Source organism: Brassica rapa, chromosome A06 (genome assembly GCF_000309985.2).
Source record: "Brassica rapa cultivar Chiifu-401-42 chromosome A06, CAAS_Brap_v3.01, whole genome shotgun sequence".
Taxonomy (NCBI): Eukaryota; Viridiplantae; Streptophyta; class Magnoliopsida; order Brassicales; family Brassicaceae; genus Brassica; species Brassica rapa.
Genome location: NC_024800.2, coordinates 843,354 through 862,248, shown reverse-complemented (window position 1 = coordinate 862,248; position 18,895 = coordinate 843,354). Strand labels below are relative to the sequence as shown.

The 18,895-nt window shown below is 37.3% G+C and overlaps 4 protein-coding genes and 2 non-coding genes across 8 annotated transcripts; 3 read left to right on the top strand and 3 right to left on the bottom strand.

The window, feature by feature from the left end:
• Positions 1-450: 450 nt before the first annotated feature.
• On the bottom strand, positions 451-3,816 carry LOC103871133 (protein GRAVITROPIC IN THE LIGHT 1). Its single transcript, XM_009149364.3, has 3 exons — positions 3,541-3,816; positions 3,044-3,110; positions 451-2,052 (listed from the first exon to the last, which is right to left on the bottom strand). Exon 3 carries the CDS (start codon positions 2,050-2,052, stop codon positions 694-696), a length of 1,359 nt encoding a protein of 452 aa, XP_009147612.1. The 5' UTR covers positions 3,044-3,110; positions 3,541-3,816; the 3' UTR covers positions 451-693.
• Positions 3,817-5,478: 1,662 nt separating this feature from the next.
• On the top strand, positions 5,479-11,344 carry LOC103871128 (ABC transporter G family member 24). Its single transcript, XM_009149357.3, has 14 exons — positions 5,479-5,684; positions 6,025-6,264; positions 6,409-6,485; positions 6,586-6,858; positions 6,939-7,002; positions 7,253-7,399; positions 7,531-7,565; positions 7,634-7,707; positions 7,955-9,114; positions 9,561-10,037; positions 10,104-10,252; positions 10,333-10,622; positions 10,704-10,837; positions 10,915-11,344. The coding sequence occupies exons 2-14, from the start codon at positions 6,041-6,043 to the stop codon at positions 11,069-11,071; spliced, it is 3,261 nt and encodes a 1,086-aa protein (XP_009147605.2). The 5' UTR covers positions 5,479-5,684; positions 6,025-6,040; the 3' UTR covers positions 11,072-11,344.
• Positions 11,345-11,632: 288 nt separating this feature from the next.
• LOC103871129 (ubiquitin domain-containing protein 1-like) lies at positions 11,633-13,907 on the top strand. Of its 2 annotated transcripts, XM_018659857.2 has the most exons (6): positions 11,633-11,898; positions 12,425-12,547; positions 13,146-13,265; positions 13,360-13,381; positions 13,503-13,653; positions 13,870-13,907. In XM_018659857.2, exons 1-5 carry the CDS (start codon positions 11,862-11,864, stop codon positions 13,537-13,539), a joined length of 339 nt encoding a protein of 112 aa, XP_018515373.1. In that variant the 5' UTR covers positions 11,633-11,861; the 3' UTR covers positions 13,540-13,653; positions 13,870-13,907. The 2 variants fall into 2 exon arrangements, with proteins under 2 accessions (XP_018515373.1, XP_009147606.2); XM_009149358.3 differs by lacking the exon at positions 13,870-13,907 and having other exon boundaries at positions 13,360-13,427.
• TRNAC-GCA lies at positions 12,668-12,739 on the bottom strand. The gene has a single exon. It is a non-coding gene; the product is annotated as a tRNA-Cys (tRNA).
• TRNAC-GCA lies at positions 12,860-12,931 on the bottom strand. The gene has a single exon. It is a non-coding gene; the product is annotated as a tRNA-Cys (tRNA).
• On the top strand, positions 13,503-18,527 carry LOC103871130 (ABC transporter G family member 24). 2 transcript variants are annotated; one of them, XM_009149359.3, is made up of 14 exons: positions 13,503-13,653; positions 13,870-14,106; positions 14,316-14,392; positions 14,535-14,798; positions 14,893-14,956; positions 15,038-15,184; positions 15,322-15,356; positions 15,440-15,507; positions 15,592-16,712; positions 16,784-17,215; positions 17,282-17,430; positions 17,508-17,797; positions 17,879-18,012; positions 18,099-18,509. In XM_009149359.3, exons 1-14 carry the CDS (start codon positions 13,631-13,633, stop codon positions 18,253-18,255), a joined length of 3,198 nt encoding a protein of 1,065 aa, XP_009147607.1. In that variant the 5' UTR covers positions 13,503-13,630; the 3' UTR covers positions 18,256-18,509. The 2 variants fall into 2 exon arrangements, with proteins under 2 accessions (XP_009147607.1, XP_009147609.1); XM_009149361.3 differs by lacking the exon at positions 13,503-13,653 and having other exon boundaries at positions 13,946-14,106; positions 14,548-14,798; positions 18,099-18,527.
• The last annotated feature ends 368 nt before the right edge of the window (positions 18,528-18,895 follow it).

The window sequence follows — 18,895 nt, the reverse complement described above, 5'->3', positions numbered from 1 at the left end:
CTTAGCTAGTTAATTTCTCTGATAACCTTTTTTTTTACTATAATTTCTCTGATAATTAGTCAGCAGAAGTACCTTAACCAACTTTTAAACCTAAAATTGTACAAAACTCCCAAAAATCTTAGCAGATAAACAAGGATCGTTTCACACTGTATAGAAAAGTTGGTGGTCGATGCATGTGAGAGCATACGAGACAGGGAGACATTATGCTGGATCGTTCGTAGACCAGCAATACATTAAATAAATAATCCGACGCTTATGCAAATGTTATTATATATTATAAATAAAAATCTGTATGTAGCAAACAAATCAAATATTAATGTAATTCCATCTTTTGGACAACTAGAATATTTCACAATATTACAAATCCAACATTCCAATATTACGTTGTCATCATTATTAGTAGACTAAACAATGCATATTGTAAACCATAAAATATTAACATATTATATATAAAAAGCTAAACAATACTTATATAAATAATAAAATATTTACATATTATATAGAAAAGTAGATAAATATTCAATGGACAACAGCTAAGAGATACCTCTGTGTTTCTCTGAACTAATATCGACAAAAACTCAAAAGACACAAGAAACATTACAACAACACCACACTACTTCGCTACTTCAACCAAAAGGCCCACAACTTTTCCTATCTTCCAAATTAACCCCATAACTTTCCGAAATTTTCAAATCACCCTTGAGGACCACCACCGTCCGAGAGATAGACCTCACACTGTATCGAAGTTTTACCAATCTTAAACCCTGGAACCACCGTGAACGCAACACGTGGCTCTGCCTCCTCCAACCCTTCCTCTGCAACACTTCTCATGTACACTTCAGAGAATCTACAACCTTTGGGCACTCGAAAGATCTCAGCTTCACGCTCAAAAGAGAAAGCTAAGCAATGCAGAAGCCAAACCCTTTTCGCCATTTCAAGAAACCCAGAGCACAAGCTCGTCTCAGGGAACTCACCAGCAGAGACCTGGTTCCTCAAATGCAGATGTCCGAAGAGAGCTTCCTCCATCTTGGGATGTATGAGCTGCAAGAACTTGATCCTGCAGAACCTAGCGAATCTTGATTTAGGCCTTGCTTTCAAGTAATCTTTAGCTTTCATCGACTTGAGCTCTGTAAACCTCTCAAAAAACACTTCCCTCTCCTCTGTTCTGCTCTGTTTCTCCTCTGTTTTGCTCTGTTTCTCCATCTTCTTGAAGCTTCTTGCGGTTGAGAAGTATGGTAGATGGAAAGCTTCGAACATTACGTTGGACACAAAGTGTTCGAAAGCGAAACACTTGTGGTCTTGCTTGTAATAAAACACACCGGGCTGGATTGAGTTCACAGCCATTGAGATATCCCATTTAGCGAGCTTCATCTGTTCTATCATAAGCCTGACGAATCCTCTCGTGGATTTGACTGTGTGTTGCAGATAAGCAACGAAGTGCGTTGGATTCAGCGCAGAGAGGTGAAGATTCTCTAAAGGGTTGCAAAGTTGTCCGCTTTGGTTAAGCCTCTTCTCTGTTAACTTGTTCTGTTTCGTCAGATCCTCAAGCTTCTCTCTCAGAAACAGAGTTTCAGAGTCTTTGAGCTTGTACTGAGACTCAAGCTTCTTCCCCATTATCTCATACGTCTTCAACAAACTCCTCAGCTCTTGAATCTCAGCGAGAACTAGAGTCCTTTCCGGGTTCGGATCGATTTGTTTCTTCAAGAAACATTGTTTCAGCTCAGACAAAGTCTTCAGCTCGGAGACCACCAAGTTGTCTGCTTTTTGAATCCCAATTGCGTCATAAGGAGACTGAGAATGCTGCAGCTGAGCGTAACCAGCTTTGATGGATGAGACCGTAGCGAAGAGCTTAGCAAGAAGAGCTTCTAATGTCAGAGTTCTCTCATACTCTTCCTCAAGCTTGTAGAAAGACTCAGACAACTTAACATTGTTTGTCTTCTTCATTTCCTCTTCTGGAGCAACACCCGTTAGCTTATGGATGTTGAGAACTTTAGCAAACGTGCGTCTGAATTTACCCTTGGGAGCAACAACCACTGGCCTCACAGTCTCCATCTGTGGATCAATCACAGAGAAAAGCTTAGTAAAGAGACAATAGTGTCAAGAACACAGTAACAACAATCAAGACAAGAAAACACCACAAAAGGGAATTAAAAAGAACTTGTAATGATGAATGTTTTGATGCATAAAAGAAAAAGAGAAACAAGCTTTAATACTTGGATCAAGGACCGTTAATGGAGGGCCACAAGCTTCTTTATGAAATATTCTCCAAATAGGACTTGCTTTATGTGAAGAACTATATTGAAAAAAACTCAAAGTAAAAGGATGTTTCCCTCATAAAATATCTATTTAACAAAAGAGAGATCTATAACATATACATGCATATAGTAATACAATGGATCCTGCATTAAAATATTCAGCAAGAGTTGTGAAGACTTCATGGTTCATGCTCAGAAAATGGAAAATGCTATATTTTAATCTGTGGGACTTTTTAGTCAAAATGTGCTGCTACAGGGAAAAAAAAATATATATATATATAATAAAAGATTGCACCCACATAATCTCTGCAAAAAACACATGACTAATGCAGAATAAAAATCCATCTCTCTGAAAAGAAACATTGAAATAACCAAACAAATCTGTATTTACCAGTACAATTATATATTATACACACACTATAGTGAAACCTTAAAAGCAAATGCATGGGTAAAAAAATTGATTTTTAACCATTTTGAAACAACAGGACAACCTTAAAGCCTTACAAAACCCCACCAAACACATTTAATACAAATCAGAGACAAGACCCACAAAACCTATCTCTTTATTGTGGTTTCAGACTCAAAACGCACTAGCAACAGGCTATGTCCCTAACCAAACAGACCCTTAAGTCATTTCTCATCTACAAACCCTTAAGCAGAGTCTTAATGAGAGCTGAAGATTTGAACACAACCAGTGTGGTTCAGATTTTACAATCAAAGTTTGAAAATTATCCAGAAGCAAAGTTTAATCACACAGACAAACATATAAATAAAGTCAAAGGTTGTACCTTGCCAAAGTTCAAAGCTTCTCTTCTTCTTCTACTTTCTCTTTCTCACTTCAACATAAGAGTAAATCTGAAGAAAAGAAACTTGAGAATCAGACCAAACTCAACCTCTGCTTAAAACCGTGCAGACTAAACTAAATTACAAAGCAAACTCAAGAACAAGGAAAGAACATACAACTCAAATGAGAAAATCAAAACTTTTTTCTTGTTTTTTGCTGAAAAGAAGTAAGTACTTAAACCCTTTTTGAGAATGTATATATATATATATGAACAGAAAAACAATAAAAAAAATAGAAATTATTGTTATTAGCTAACAACAATGGTGTGATTAGGCCCACTGCAAGCGGCATGAAGCTTACATTGTAATAATAATAAATTTACAGAAAAGAAAATAAGAACTTAATAATAGAAACGAATCATCCACCAGAAACCCACATGAGAGTTACCAACAACACTTTGATTGGAGAGAAAATAATGATAATAATAATAAACACACTCACCAAAACTAGATCTGTCTGTTTATTGTACCAACTATACTGTCTCTCTGGGTCAAAGGCTCGAGAGGAGAGAGAGAGAGAGAGTAAGCGTTCGATGAGGAAGAGACAGTGAGAGAGGCGAGGAAGGAGAGTACAAGTTGTGTAGAGAGAATATGATAATGTGAAATGGCGGAAAAGGGTAATGACAGAGAGAAAACAGAGCATTGGGAGTTTCAAACTTGTTTTCCGGAAATACCCTTGAGAGCACATGGTATTTACACCGGCCGTTGTGACGAGCTCTCGAGATGCGCGAAGGGTGTTTTTGGTCTTTCTGTACAAAATATTCGTAGCCATATGCTACTAGCCTGTTATATTTGGTTGGGCCTGTTATTGGGCTCGTAAATGAGCTCACTAGGAGATCAGCTAAAACTTAGCGTTTTTAATTGGGCTTAATTGTTTCCAACCTGACTAAAATTTCCAGTTTTCATATGTATCTATATTTATAAAAAAATGTAAATAAATAATAGATTTCTACAATGTATTTATCCAACAAAAATTTTTTTTTTTACTTATTTTAAAGATTTTGAAAGTTTTTAAAGGTAAATAATTGTTTAAGGTTGCCAAAATTGCATTTCAACTAAAAGTTTTCAGTGAACAAAATAGGTTTTGATGTTCAAAACAACTTGTGTATCTTTGTTATTTTCTGTCATTGAATTTGGTCCCCCAAATTTTTAAAAAATTATGTGACCGGTTGATTGTAACATATATGAGTTTGCAATCTGTCATAAATTTCTCATGGTGACATATAATCAAATTTTTTTTCTTTCTATTGATCGTTTAGGATTCCACAAAAATCCATAGTTTATAATTTGTTTTGTCCCCAGTCAATTACAAGTTGTGTCACAAATTTGTAGATTGTAATTGACAAGGAAATTTCTGTCAAAACCCAAGATTGACTTCAGATAAATTGAGGCACAAATAAAACTGGTTAATACAAGTAATGTAAAAAACTGTCCAATTACAATTTTTAAGAGAATTTGTTCTCAGATATAACAAATAAAACTGAAACTAAAAGTCCTTTAAAACGGTTTCGTAAACTCAATCTGAAAGCGACAAGACCCATATAAACTACTACCAATAAGAGATTCTAAACACATGTTTGAATTAGTTCCATGTTTAGAGATTTTTTTTTTTGTTGTTGGTGTTGTTGCCAAAAAAAAAACTGTTGAAAAACGCTTTATTTTAGTGTTTGTTGAAAACACTGACCACCCTGTTGGCGTAAATTCTATATTTACTAAATTTGAAAAGGTCCATAGTGAACGCTGTATTTATATACAACTGATGAAAGTTTTGTTCTTATAGTTTAGATTAGGACTTGGACCTTCATATGATGGAAAACTGCGTTAAATATTCTATTATTTTTTCCATCTCAGGTTGTTTTACATAAAATCTCTTAGATATTTACGTCGAAAAAATTACGTTTTTAAATTTTTTTTTTTAATGTATTATTTAATGATAAATTGTAATTTAAAAAAAAATGATAATCAGTGTTTTCAAAAATTTATTGGTTAAATTATAAGAAATAGTTAATTGCAAAACAATATATTTATAATTAAAATTTAATATATATATATGTTTTATAACAATATGTTTTTTATATGTATGAAAATTATGATTTAGGTTTGAAAGGAATATGTATATCTGACAATAAAGATAAAGAGAAAAAAAAAGCGAAATTATAGGGATTTTCGTAATCACTTATGCAACAGTAAAACAATTTTATACGGGAAGGGTTAAGCTAGCTAGCTACCAAAGAATTGCCACACCATAAATGTATTTTCCTATTTGGTTATCATTATACTTACAGAAACTTTGGCTAAAAATTTAGAAATAAAATAAATATTTTCCTAAAACGAAACCATAAAGATTAGTAGTCTTTACTTATTTTGTTAACCGTAATTATAACTCACAAATATCCTTTGTCCTAATGAATCATTAAACCCCACTATCTTCCTTCCTTCTTCTTCTCCTTCTTGTCCAGAGTCAATGATGGCAGATTAACTCACAAATATCTCCATAGCTTTTCTAACATTACTATAAAAGAACCAATCAAATTCATTTTTTGATTCCTCAGCTCTCCCATTTCATGAACTTCATTGCCTTATCAAGTAAGTTTTTTTTTTTAAATTCGTTGATCCTCGTCTCATTCTTTTATCAACTTTGAGCTCTGTCATCTGAAGAACAAAATTAAATAACTTGCAATGAAGAACATAAAAAATAAACTTTTTTTTTTTTTTGAGTTTCTGGGTTTTCAAGTTCTTGAATTTAGATTGAGTTAATTATCTAAATTAAACCCAAGATCAAGATTAACAATTTGTTTAAAAAATAATTAAGATGGAGCCGTTTCATACATTGTTCTTCACGTTAAAAGATTTGAAAAAGGCTCTCTCTTTTTGAGAAATGAAGCTACTTTCTTTTTGTTTTGCTAATCTCTCTCATTCTTTGAAGGTTATTGAATTTCAAGATGAGTGTAAACCGGCTGAAACATGGATCTAATCTCAGATTGGTGTTGTTAGTTCTTTGGTTGGTCTGTTATGTCTGTTATGGTCAGTTTGAGGACACAAATGACTTCAACAATCCAGCTGTTCTTCCCCTGGTCACACAGATGGTTTACCGTAGTCTCTCCAATAGCACTGCTGCACTTAATCAAGAACTCGCCACTAGAGCCAAGTTTTGCGTCAAAGACCCGTATGCATTTCTTTGCTTTGTATCATTATTGCTATCAAAATTGTCTAAAGAAGTCAACTTTGGATCTTCTCAAGTATACTTGATGTTTGATATAGTGACATGTTTTTGTTTTAGTTAACTAAGTGTCTTGAGATTATCCTTCAGGGATGCTGATTGGAACAAAGCTTTTAATTTCTCCACCAATTTAGACTTCCTCTCTTCTTGCATTCAGAAAACCAAAGGTAACCAACTTATCACGTTTCTTATGGTTCTTGGAGCTTATCTGCTGACACATGTTTCACATCTTTGTGACTTTTTGTTTTGTGTTTTTTTTGGAAACAGGTGATATTGGTAGGCGTATGTGCACAGCAGCAGAGATGAAGTTCTATCTAAATGCTTTCTTCTCTAAAACGAATAACCCTGGGTACTTGCAACCAAATGGGAACTGCAACTTGACATCATGGGTCTCTGGTTGTGAGCCTGGTTGGGCCTGCAGCGTTGATCCAAACGAACAAGTTGATCTGCAAAACTCTAAAGAATTTCCAGAAAGAACAAGGAACTGTATGTCTTGCTGTGAAGGCTTCTTCTGCCCCAGGGGACTCACTTGCATGATACGTAAGCAAATCCAAAACTCTCTTCTCTAAGCTTCTTTCATATAGCATATGGTCTAAGTTTGTGTTCTGTTTTGAAAATAGCTTGCCCTCTTGGTGCTCATTGCCCCTTAGCTACCCTTAACAAGACCACAAGCTTATGCCAACCGTGAGTTTTGCTTCTTCCTTTTTTTCTTTATCAAACATTTGATGATGTGATTGTGGGATAAGATCAGTGTTCTAAAAATCGGTCTTGTTGGCAATTCGGACTTAAATGAAACGATTTTTTGAGAACGAATTATAAAAAATCGGTTCAAAAAGTCGGTCTACCGCCCGCCTAATCAATAATCTCATATAAAGCGCTTAACTTAGCAATTTTTTTAACATTGGATAAGATGATGAAGTTGAAATCTATGTAGGTATACTTATCAACTACCACCAGGACAACCAAACCACACATGTGGAGGTGCAAATGTATGGGCTGATATCAGAAGCAGCGGCGAGGTATTCTGCTCCGCTGGATCATATTGTCCAACCACCACTCGGAAAGTACCTTGTGATAGTGGGTATTCAACTTTTTCCCCTTCAAACTCCATTCTATTGTGACTCTTATAATCATCATCAAAGTTGTGTTATTGTTACCAATGAATGCTCTATCTTTCAAATCAAAGTAACTATTCTCTTATGTATGATTCAGGCACTACTGTCGGATGGGGTCTACATCTGAGAAACGTAAGTTATGTTTACCAATTGAACAGCCTTTGTCTCTTATTGTTTCTTAGCTACTTGTTGTCTTGCAGCTTGCTTTAAGTTAACTTCTTGCAACCCCAACACTGCAAATCAGAACATGCATGCACTTGGGGTTATGGTTATTGTAAGTTTTTTTCTTCGGTTATATTGATGCATTATAAAAATAAGATATACAAAAAAAAGACAAATTTTATGGATTTGCACTAACATTGTTGATTGATTAAACATATTTAGACCAATTTAGATCGATTTAGACCAATTTTAACCGATTTAGAACCGGTTAAACTGATTTGAATCAGATAAGAAAACCAACAATGATGAATGATGAAAGATTTTGACAAAGAGAATGGCTTTCAATGTGCGTTGTGCAGTGTGGTGTGGTTACTATTCTACTCATTATATACAACTGTTCTGATCAAATCCTCACAACAAGGGAGAGGAGGCAGGCGAAGTCCAGGGAAGCAGCGGTGAAGAAAGCTAAGGCCAACCAGAGATGGAAAGTTGCTAGAACTGCTGCTACGAAGCATGTAACTGAGATCCGTGCACAAATAACTCGAACGTTCTCTGGTAAAAAGCCCAATAACGATGGAGAAACTCACAAGATGTTGGCTCGTGGGTACTCTTCTGAGGTGGAAGACTTGCCCAAATATTCTTCAAGTCATGCTAGTTCATCTGCTGTGCAACCTACCTTTGAGATTGAGGATGATGCAACTGCAGGAAGTATAGAAAGACCAAGTGCCACTACAACAGGTGGAAAGAGAGGTAAAGGACACAGAATCAAGAAATCACAGAGTCAAATCTTGAGGTACGCTTATAATCAGATCGAGAAGGAGAAAGCCAGGGAGGTAGAGAATAGAAACCTTACCTTTTCAGGAATAGTTAACATGGCTACTTACTCTGAGATGAAGAAGAGGACTCTCATGGAGCTTTCTTTCAAAGACTTAACACTTACTTTGAAGTCCAACGGTAAGCATCTGTTGAGATGTGTGACGGGAAGCATGAAACCAGGTCGGATCACAGCTGTGATGGGTCCATCAGGAGCAGGAAAGACAAGTCTTCTTTCTGCTTTAGCTGGTAAAGCCGTTGGATGTAAGTTAAGCGGTTCGATTCTTATAAACGGGAAGGAGTTATCAATCCACTCATATAAGAAGATTATTGGTTTTGTGCCGCAAGATGACGTTGTCCATGGAAACTTGACTGTTGAGGAGAACATTTGGTTCCATGCTAATTGCAGATTACCAGCAGGACAATCAAAAGCTGATAAAGTTCTTGTGGTTGAGAGAGTCATTGACTCTTTGGGGCTACAAGCTGTGAGAAGTTCACTAGTTGGTACGGTAGAGAAGAGGGGAATCTCAGGAGGGCAGAGGAAACGAGTGAATGTTGGTTTGGAAATGGCAATGGAGCCTTCTATTTTGTTCTTGGATGAACCTACTTCTGGCTTGGACAGTGCCTCATCACAGCTTCTTCTTAAAGCACTTAAGCATGAGGCCCTTGAGGGTGTCAATATCTGCATGGTTGTTCACCAGCCAAGGTAATTAATCATACATAGGTCTGCGGGTTTGGGTAGTTTGGTTCGGTTAGTTTGGTTCATCATAAAGCTTACCGAATTAACCTGAAAAGTCCGGTTCGGTATTGGTTTTTAAAAACTGAAGGTTTTGATTTCGGTTATATTTGGTTTAATTTTGTTAAAATTTCAGATAAGTTCGGTTAAATTCTGCTAGTTCGATTTGAAATTTGGTTAGTTCAGTTTGATTTTTTGGAAATGTTTGGTTATAGTTTTCTTTTTTTTAAAAGCCGAAGTAACCCATTACAGAACCGAAAACCGAACTTTTTTAAGGAACCTATCGAATCCAACTAATCGATTTTTGGTTAGTTCGGTTTGGTTCAACATCCCAGCCCTGATCATACATGTCTGGAGGAAATGTCTTTTTAAGTGTCCTGAAGCTTTCTAAGTTCACACTGTTTCTATATTTGCAGTTATTCTCTGTTCCAAACGTTCAATGATCTAGTACTTCTAGCGAAAGGTGGCCTTACCGTTTACCACGGACCAGTCAAGGACGTGGAGACATACTTCTCCGGTCTTGGAATCATTGTACCAGAACGTATCAACCCTCCTGACTACTACATAGACGTTCTGGAAGGGATTGTAACCAACCTGAACTCTGATGTCAGCTACAAGGAGCTTCCTCAAAGATGGATGCTTCACAAAGGGTACTCAGTTCCATTAGATATGCGGAACAACAACAGTGCTGCCGCAGGACTTGAAATGAATCCAGACGTTAGAGATAGTACTATTAATAAAGAACAGACATTTGTCAGAGAGCTGTGGGGTGATGTGAAGAGTAACTTCAGGTTGCGCCGCGATAAAATAAGACATAACTTCTTGAAGACGAGAGATTTGTCCTACAGAACAACCCCTTCTATGTGGCTGCAATACAAGTACTTCCTTGGAAGGTATATATATATAAACACTTTCTTGCACTATCTGAAGAGAGAGCTAAAGTGTTATTGATTTTACAGGATAGCTAAGCAGAGAATGAGAGAAGCTAAGTTACAAGCCACAGACTACTTGATCTTATTGCTAGCTGGAGCTTGTTTAGGATCCTTGATCAAAGCAAGTGATGAGAGCTTTGGAGCACCTGGTTATACCTACACTATCATAGCCGTTTGTAAGTTGGTTTCCTTCTAATACAAGTTTTCTTCTTCATTTTTTCTTTTCTTATTGGTCTTTTTCTTTTTCTTGTGTCAGCTCTTCTGTGCAAAATAGCAGCATTGAGATCATTCTCACTAGACAAGTTACATTACTGGAGAGAAAGTGCTTCAGGGATGAGTAGCTTGGCTTGTTTCCTTGCCAAAGATACAATGGACTGTTTCAACACACTTGTCAAGCCATTGGTTTATCTCTCCATGTTCTACTTCTTTACTAACCCGAGGTCCACGTTTTTCGATAACTATATAGTCTTGGTATGCCTGGTGTATTGTGTGACTGGTATAGCATATGCGTTGGCTATCTTCCTCCAACCAGGCTCTGCTCAGCTGGTGAGTTTTTTTCATTTTGGTTTTAAGAGAAAGAATCCTTATTGGTCTAAACTGACAAAAAAATGTTGGTGTCTTTTGCAGTTTTCTGTACTTCTTCCAGTGGTTTTAACACTTGTTGCAACTCAACCTAAGGATAGTGAAGCTATGAAGATCATAGCTGATTTGTGTTATCCAAAGTGGGCTTTGCAAGCCTTTGTTATTGGAAATGCTCAAAAGTAAGGCCATCCAAAACATTATGGAGTATGGTTTGATTTTGTATATCAGATGTTTTTTTTTGTTTTTGGGGTTTCAGGTACTATGGAGTATGGATGATCACACGATGTGGATCACTAATGAAGAGTGGATACGACATTAATGAATGGAATCTGTGTATAATGATATTGATTCTCATTGGTGGGGTCACTCGTATGATTGCCTTTGTGGGGATGATTATACTTCAAAAGAGGTGAAAGACAAAAGGTTTTGTTTTCATTACGGTTTTAGTTCTCGCAGGGCTATGAAGCTTGGAGGTAGGAGGAGAGAAGAGTTTCATGGTTCTGCGAGTTTTTGGTTATATTCAACCAAGAAGACTATAGTGTTGTGTTCGTCTTAGTTCATTGTCTTGTTAGAAGGGTTTGTTACAGGTCTTTTGTGATATTAATTTGTTGGTGTTTAATTAGCTGATATATAAGCTCTTTTAAATGCTTGACTTGTTTCTTAGCTGGGAACAAGCTTTCTTTCTTCTTCTTTGTATTGGACAAACACGACTTATGGTAAAGTAACAATCCTTGCTCCATTGCTAACAAAAGTTGAGCAGTTTCTTCCATCAGTAATCAGAAGATAAGTAACATCTCCTTTTTAAAGTGATGCTCTTGTGTTTCACAAACTGAGATATGATTTAACTTGACCAATCATTCATTCATGATCAATATCAAAGAATAATAACGATGACGTGGCAAAAAGTGATTGGTGGCTGGAATTGGATTTAGAACCCTTTGAAGGTGTGAAGCCAAAACCCTTTCCCTTTTTATTTATCAAAACAAACAATGTCTCAATCATTAACACCACCGAGATTCATCATCTTCAACTCGGTCTCCTTCTTCTTCTCCTTTGTCTCAAGATTCCAAAAAAATCTCATTTTTGAAAGGAAAGTTTACGACTTTGATTGGCTTCGGTGAAGGGTTTTGTCGGAATCATTGTTGTCTGTTTCCGAGAGAGACTTTTGTTACTTGAGCGACAGAAAGAAGCAAGAACATACAAATGGGTTGTGCTGGATCCACGCAGTCACAAGCAGAAGGTGAGAGATCACACTAACCATCTCTCGAATCTCTTTTAGTTTATTAGCTGGGTTGGGCGGAAAAAGGAATCATTTTTAAGGTTTCGTTAGAGAAGATAAAAGATGCAGACTTTCTATTTTTAGATAGTGAGAAACCCTTGATTTATATGTTGAAATGTTCAGTCTTTCAACCCTAAGAGGTAGAAATAGAACCATACATAGTGTTCAGATGTAGTCTCTGTGTATATATTTGCTTGCATCACCTGGCAATGCGAGAGATCTTACAACACGTAACATTTTGTTGACTCGGCTTCATCTGGAAGCTTTTAACTTAATAGTAAGTATCATCCCTCATTATGACTGGCATCCCTCTTATGGACTGCTGAATCTAAGGCTAGTTTCTGCGAATTAATTTCCCTTCTGGAATCCTTAATTGAGCACAAGTATGATGAGTGGTGCACATACACTGTCTTTGTTTTGTAAGAGTTTTATATGGCAGCAGATGGAGGTTGTCTTTGTTTTTGATAACTCGTTGTTTTGTTAACAGGGGCAGTGAAGAGAATTAGGAAGCCGGAACCGTGGAAGCATACTCAACCGATCAGTAAAGCTGAGCTTGTGAAAATGAGAGAAGAGTTTTGGGACACTGCTCCTCACTATGGCGGTACCAAAGGTAAAATTTGAATACTTGTTTCTTTGGCTTGCCTGAGTGATGTGTTTTCATTTTATTCAAAATAAATTAAGGATTTGTTGAAAAGGGGTAGGGGGGAGAAGTTAAAAACAGAGATTTATAAGGGCTCTACAGGGTTCGAACCAGAGACCTATTGATCTGCAGTCAATTGCTCTACCACTGAGCTAAGAACTCTTCTGTTACACAGTGATCAGTGAGATATAAAGATTATGGTATAGGCATTGATTGAATGACTTGTAAAAAGGAATGATATTAGTCTTAGATGTTGTAAAGTAGTGAAAAAGTTAGATTTTAAGGGCCCTACCGGATTCGAACCGGTGACCTATTGATCTGCAGTCAATTGCTCTACCACTGAGCTAAGGACCCTTGTGGTATTCCTCATCAGTGTTACATGACCTTGATAAATTTCATTTTTTGAACCATTCTCAACTGAGCTAAGGAACTTCATTAGATTTTTGTCAGTATCATCAGTGAGGAATAAGAGAAACCATAGAAGTCTTGTCTTTCTGTGTTTCTTTTTGGATGTTTACTTCTGGTCTTGATACCCACATGTTTGGATCTTACACTTGGTTAATCGCAGATTTATGGGATGCACTTCGTGCTGCAGCTGAAGCTGACATATCTCTTGCGCAAGCAATCGTGGACAGTGCAGGAGTCATTGTTCAGAACAATGATCTCACTACCTGCTATGATGAGAGAGGTTAAACATTCAAATCTTTTTCACTTCCCTCAGTGATTTTTCTGTGTTCCTATTTGTTACATACTCCTAACTAGTACCTACTCTTACTCCACAGGTGCTAAGTATGAGCTGCCTAAGTATGTCCTTAAGTTCTTTGTCCTAATGAACCATTAAACCCCACTAGTATGTCCTTAAGTTCTTTGTCCTAATGAACCATTAAACCCCACTACCTTTCTTCTTATTGGTCTTCTTGTCTAGACGTGAGGAGACTCCAGAGTCAATGTTGGCAGATTAACTCACAAATATCTCAATAGCTTGCTACATTTCTCTATAAAGAACCGTCTCCAAGAAGCAAGCATTTTCATGGATTCCTTAGCTCTCATTTCATGAAACTTCATTGCCTTATTAAGTAAGTTTCTTTCTTATACTCTGTTGATTATGAGTTCTGTAGAACAAAGTTAAAGTACTTGAAATGAAAAGAAGCGGTTTTTGAGTTTCTGGGTCTTCAAGTTCTTGAATTTAGATAAAAAAGATTGTTTAGATTGTTTTAATAAACCCAAGATCAAGATTAGTTAATTTGGTTTAGTTAATAATCTCTCTCTCTCGCATGTGTCTTTCTTTTAAGGTTATTGATTCTCAAGATGAGTGTAAACCGGCGAAACTGGCTCAAACACGGATATAATCTCAGATTGGTGGTGTTAGTTCTTTGGTTGGTTTGTTATGTTGGTTATGGTCAGTTTGAGGACACAAATGACTTCAACAATCCAGCTTTTACACAGATGGTTTACCATAGTCTCTACAATATCACTGCTGCTCTAAATCAAGAGCTCGCTACTAAAGCAAAGTTTTGCGTCAAAGACCTGTAAGCTTTCATTGCTTTGGTTTCTAGTTTTGGATACTTGTATCATTTGTTGCAATCAAATGTCTCGTTTTCTACAAAACTTGAGCTTTTGTGTGTTGTTTGAATACTAAGATATGTACTACATAAAGAGGTCAACTTGATGCTTTGACATAGTGAAATGTATTGTTTCAGTTAACAAATGTCTTGAGATAATCCTTCACTGTTGTCAGGACTGCTGATTGGGACAAAGCTTTTAATTTCTCCGCCAACTTGGATTTCCTGCGTTCTTGCTTTAACAAAACCGAAGGTAACCAACTTCTTCTTGCTTAGTTATTATTGCTTGTTGGTTGATAGAAGATGTAAAGAGCGACGATTTGATGATTAGATTGTATAATCTTGTTTCTTATGGTTTCACATTTGTTTGACTTTGTTTTGGTGTTTGGAAACAGGTGATTTTGTTAGCCGTATCTGCACAGCAGCAGAGATGAAGTTCTATTCAGATGAGTTCCTGTTGAAAACGGATAACCCTGGGTACTTGAAACCGAAACCGAATCGGAATTGCAACTTGACATCATGGGTCCCTGGTTGTGAGCCTGGCTGGGCCTGCAGCCGGGATCATCTAACCGAACAAGATGACCTTCCAGAAAGAACAAGTAACTGTATGCCTTGCTGCGAGGGCTTCTTCTGCCCCAACGGACTCACTTGTATGATACGTAAGCAAATCCAAAACTCTCTTTATTTTTTTCCATTGATATCTCTAACCTTCTTTCAATATCGTCTAAATTTTCTCTTCTGTTTTGAAAATAGCTTGCCCTCGTGGTTCTTATTGCCCCTTAGCTACCCTTAATGAGACAACAGGCTTATGCGACCCGTGAGTTTTTACTTTCTTTTTTTTAAGTAGACATGTTATGCTATTGTGGGATAAGATGTTGAAATATTGCAATTTATATAGGTATGCTTATCAACTACCACCAGGACAACTAAACCACACTTGTGGAGGTGCAAATGTATGGGCCGATCACAGTAGAAGCGACGAATTATTCTGTTCCGCGGGATATTATTGTCCAACGACCACTCTAAAATTACCTTGTGGTAGTGGGTAATTCAACCTTTGTCCCCTTAAAACTCCATTCTATTGTGACAAATAATAATCAAAGTTGTGTTATTATTACCAATGCTCTCTATCTATTAAAAGTAACTATCTATACTCTTATTATGTATGTATGTATGATCCAGGCACTACTGTCGTATGGGTTCTACATCTAAGGAACGTAAGTCTTTCAGAATTATCATAGTGAAGTTTTTATTTTAAATATGTCTTAGTCTCTCTATTCATGTACTTATTGTCTTCCAGCTTGCTTTAAGTTGACTTCTTGCAATTCCAACTCCGCAAATCTGCATGCATTTTGGATTTTGGTTATTGTAAGTCTTTTTTTAATTCAGTTATATTATTAGTCATCCAAAAGATTATTGACAAAAAGAGTGGCTTTCAATGTGTTTGTGCAGTGTGGTGTGGTCACTATTCTACTCATTATATACAACTGTTCTGATCAAATCCTAACAACAAGGGAGAGGAGGCAGGCGAAGTCAAGGGAAGCAGCTGTGAAGAAAGCTAAAGCCAACCAGAGATGGAAAGTTGCTAGAACTGCTGCTAAGAAGCATGTAACTGAGATAAGTGAGCAAATAAGTCAGACGCTCTCGGGTAAAAGAACCAAAAAAGATGGAGAAACTCACAAGATGTTGGATCGTGTGGACTCGTCTTCAAGTCCTGCGAGTTCCTCCTCAGCTGTGCAACCTAGCTTTGAGATAGAGGATGATGCAGCTGGCGGAAGTAACAAAAGACCAAGTGGAAAGAGAGGTAAAGGTCCCAGAATCAAGAATTCACAGAGCCAAATCTTAAAGTATGCGTATAATCAGATCGAGAAGGAGAAAGCCATGGAGCTAGAGAATAGCGATCTTACCTTTTCAGGAATAGTTAACATGGCTACTTACTCTGAGATGAAGAGGAGGACCCTCTTGGAGCTTTCTTTCCAAGATTTAACTCTTACCTTGAAATCCAATGGTAAGCATCTGTTGAGATGTGTGACAGGAACCATGAAACCAGGTCGGATCACAGCTGTGATGGGTCCATCAGGAGCAGGAAAGACAAGTCTTCTTTCTGCTTTGGCTGGGAAAGCTGTTGGGTGCAATCTGAGTGGTTTGTTGCTTATAAACGGGAAGCAATTATCAATCCACTCATTTAAGAAGATTATTGGGTTTGTGCCACAAGATGACATTGTCCATGGAAACTTGACTGTTGAGGAAAACATCTGGTTCCATGCTAGATGCAGATTACCTGCAGGACAATCAAAAGCCGAAAAAGTGCTTGTGGTCGAGAGAGTCATCGACTCTTTGGGGCTACAAGGTGTGAGAAGCTCACTAGTTGGTACGGTAGAGAAACGTGGAATCTCAGGAGGGCAGAGGAAACGAGTGAACGTTGGTTTGGAGATGGCAATGGAGCCTTCTATTTTGTTCTTGGATGAACCTACTTCTGGTTTGGACAGTGCCTCATCACAGCTTCTTCTTAAAGCACTTAAGCATGAGGCCCTTGAGGGAGTCAATATCTGCATGGTTGTTCACCAACCGAGGTAAATCAAATCATAAATGTCTTTTTAATTGTCATGAAGCTTTCTAAGTTCATAATCTTTCTGTATTGCAGTTATACATTGTTCAAAACGTTCAATGATCTAGTACTTCTAGCGAAAGGTGGCCTTACTGTTTACCACGGACCAGTAGAGAACGTCGAGGAATACTTCTCTGGTCTTGGAATCATTGTACCAGAACGTATCAACCCTCCTGACTACTACATAGACGTTCTGGAAGGGATTGTAACCAACCTGAACTCTGATGTTAGCATCAAAGAGCTTCCTCAGAGGTGGATGCTTCACGAAGGTTTCTCGGTTCCATTAGATATGCGGAAAAACGACAACTACAGTGCAGAACCGACATTTGTCAGAGAGCTGTTGGGAGATGTAACGAGTAATTTCAGGTTGCGTGGTGATAAAATAAGACACAACTTCTTAAAGACCAGAGATTTATCCTACAGAAGAACCCCTTCTATGTGGCTGCAATACAAATATTTCCTTGGAAGGTACTTATTTTCTTAATCTCCACGACACTATCTTAAGATAGAGCTAAAGTGTTTCTGATTTTACAGGATAGCTAAGCAGAGAATGAGAGAAGCTAAGTTACAAGCCACAGACTACTTGATCTTATTGCTAGCTGGAGCTTGTTTAGGATCACTGATCAAAGCAAGTGATGAGAGCTTTGGAGCACCTGGTTATACCTACACTATCATCGCCGTTTGTAAGTTGGTTTCCTTCTAATACTTAACTTTCTTCGTATTCTTTTCTTATTAGTCTTTTTTTTTCTTCATATGTCAGCTCTTCTGTGCAAAATAGCAGCTCTAAGATCATTCTCACTAGACAAGGTACATTACTGGAGAGAAAGTGCGGCTGGGATGAGTAGCTTAGCTAGCTTCCTTGCCAAAGATACAATAGACTGTTTCAATACACTTGTCAAGCCATTGGTTTACCTCTCCATGTTCTACTTCTTCACTAACCCGAGATCCACGTTTTTGGATCACTATATCGTCTTGGTATGCCTCGTGTATTGTGTGACTGGTATAGCTTATGCGTTGGCTATCTTCCTTCAGCCTGGCTCTGCTCAGCTGGTGAGTTTTTAAGAGAAAGAACCATCCTCTCTGTCTTAATTGGTCTAAGTTGACAAAAACATGTTTTGGTGTCTTTTGCAGTTTTCTGTACTTCTTCCAGTAGTTTTAACACTTGTTGCAACTCAATCGAACGATAGTAAAGCTATGAAGACCATAGCTGATTTATGTTATCCAAAGTGGGCTTTGCAAGCATTTGTTATTAGAAATGCGGAAAAGTAAGGCAATACTCTTCTTTCTGTCTGAAAAATCTCGGTTTGATTCATATAGCATCTGTTTTTATTTTTCTGCTTTGGGGTTGCAGGTACTCTGGAGTATGGATGATCACTCGGTGTGGAGCACTTATGAAGGGTGGCTACGACATTAATGAGTGGAACCTGTGTATAATGATATTGCTTCTCATTGGTGTGGCCACTCGTATGATCGCCTTTGTTGGGATGGTTATACTGCAAAAGAGGTGAAGACAAAAGGTCTTTCCATCACGGTTTTAGTTCTCGCAGGACTCTCAAGCTTGGAGGTAAGGAGGAGAGAAAGACTTTCATGGTTCTGCGTTTGGTTTATATTCGACCAAGAAGACTATATGTAGCTTTCTTTGTGTTGTATCCTTTGTTCATCTTAGTTCATTGTCAAATAGCAAACTCTGTTCAGGTCTTTTGTGATTTTGATGTTGGTTTTAATACAAAAGTTAAGCGTGCTGGCATGTTTAAATAGATGATCTATAAGCTCTTTTAAAATCTTGCTTGTTTTCATGAATTTTATGCACATGAGAGAGAGAGACTATGTCTCCGAATTTAGAGGTCTCCCATCTCCAAAGGTTGGGTATTTTCTTTATTCTGCTTTGGTGATTACAGCAACCCAAGTAATTCAAGATAAGGCAAGGCGCATGTATGTAAACCTGTTATATGGATGATGTCTGAACAAGGCTAGTTTGAGCCGTTGCTATTTAGGTTGTTTTGTGTACAAAAGGTGTTCTTTCTATCTTCTTGAATTCAGATTTTCAAAACCCATTTCACCATTTGTTAATTATCAAAAAGTGGTCTTTCTATCTAGCATATATCATATGGTTTTTGCATTTGGGGTTACAGTGAATATGGAGTATGG

What these genes read in the sequence shown, in the direction of transcription:
- LOC103871129 (XM_018659857.2), top strand. Translation starts at nt 11,862, where the DNA reads ATGGGTTGTGCTGGATCCACGCAGTCACAAGCAGAAG. An exon ending in CACGCAGTCACAAGCAGAAG is followed by an intron (nt 11,899 to 12,424) that starts GTGAGAGATCAC and finishes TTTTGTTAACAG; the next exon opens with GGGCAGTGAAGAGAATTAGG. An exon ending in TCACTATGGCGGTACCAAAG is followed by an intron (nt 12,548 to 13,145) that starts GTAAAATTTGAA and finishes GGTTAATCGCAG; the next exon opens with ATTTATGGGATGCACTTCGT.
- LOC103871128 (XM_009149357.3), top strand. Translation starts at nt 6,041, where the DNA reads ATGAGTGTAAACCGGCTGAAACATGGATCTAATCTCAGATTGGTGTTG. An exon ending in AAGTTTTGCGTCAAAGACCC is followed by an intron (nt 6,265 to 6,408) that starts GTATGCATTTCT and finishes ATTATCCTTCAG; the next exon opens with GGATGCTGATTGGAACAAAG. An exon ending in AAAGTACCTTGTGATAGTGG is followed by an intron (nt 7,400 to 7,530) that starts GTATTCAACTTT and finishes TGTATGATTCAG; the next exon opens with GCACTACTGTCGGATGGGGT.
- LOC103871130 (XM_009149359.3), top strand. Translation starts at nt 13,631, where the DNA reads ATGAAACTTCATTGCCTTATTAA. An exon ending in TTGCTTTAACAAAACCGAAG is followed by an intron (nt 14,393 to 14,534) that starts GTAACCAACTTC and finishes GTTTGGAAACAG; the next exon opens with GTGATTTTGTTAGCCGTATC. An exon ending in TACAAATATTTCCTTGGAAG is followed by an intron (nt 17,216 to 17,281) that starts GTACTTATTTTC and finishes CTGATTTTACAG; the next exon opens with GATAGCTAAGCAGAGAATGA.
- LOC103871133 (XM_009149364.3), bottom strand. Translation starts at nt 2,052, where the DNA reads ATGGAGACTGTGAGGCCAGTGGTTGTTGCTCCCAAGGGTAAATTCAGA.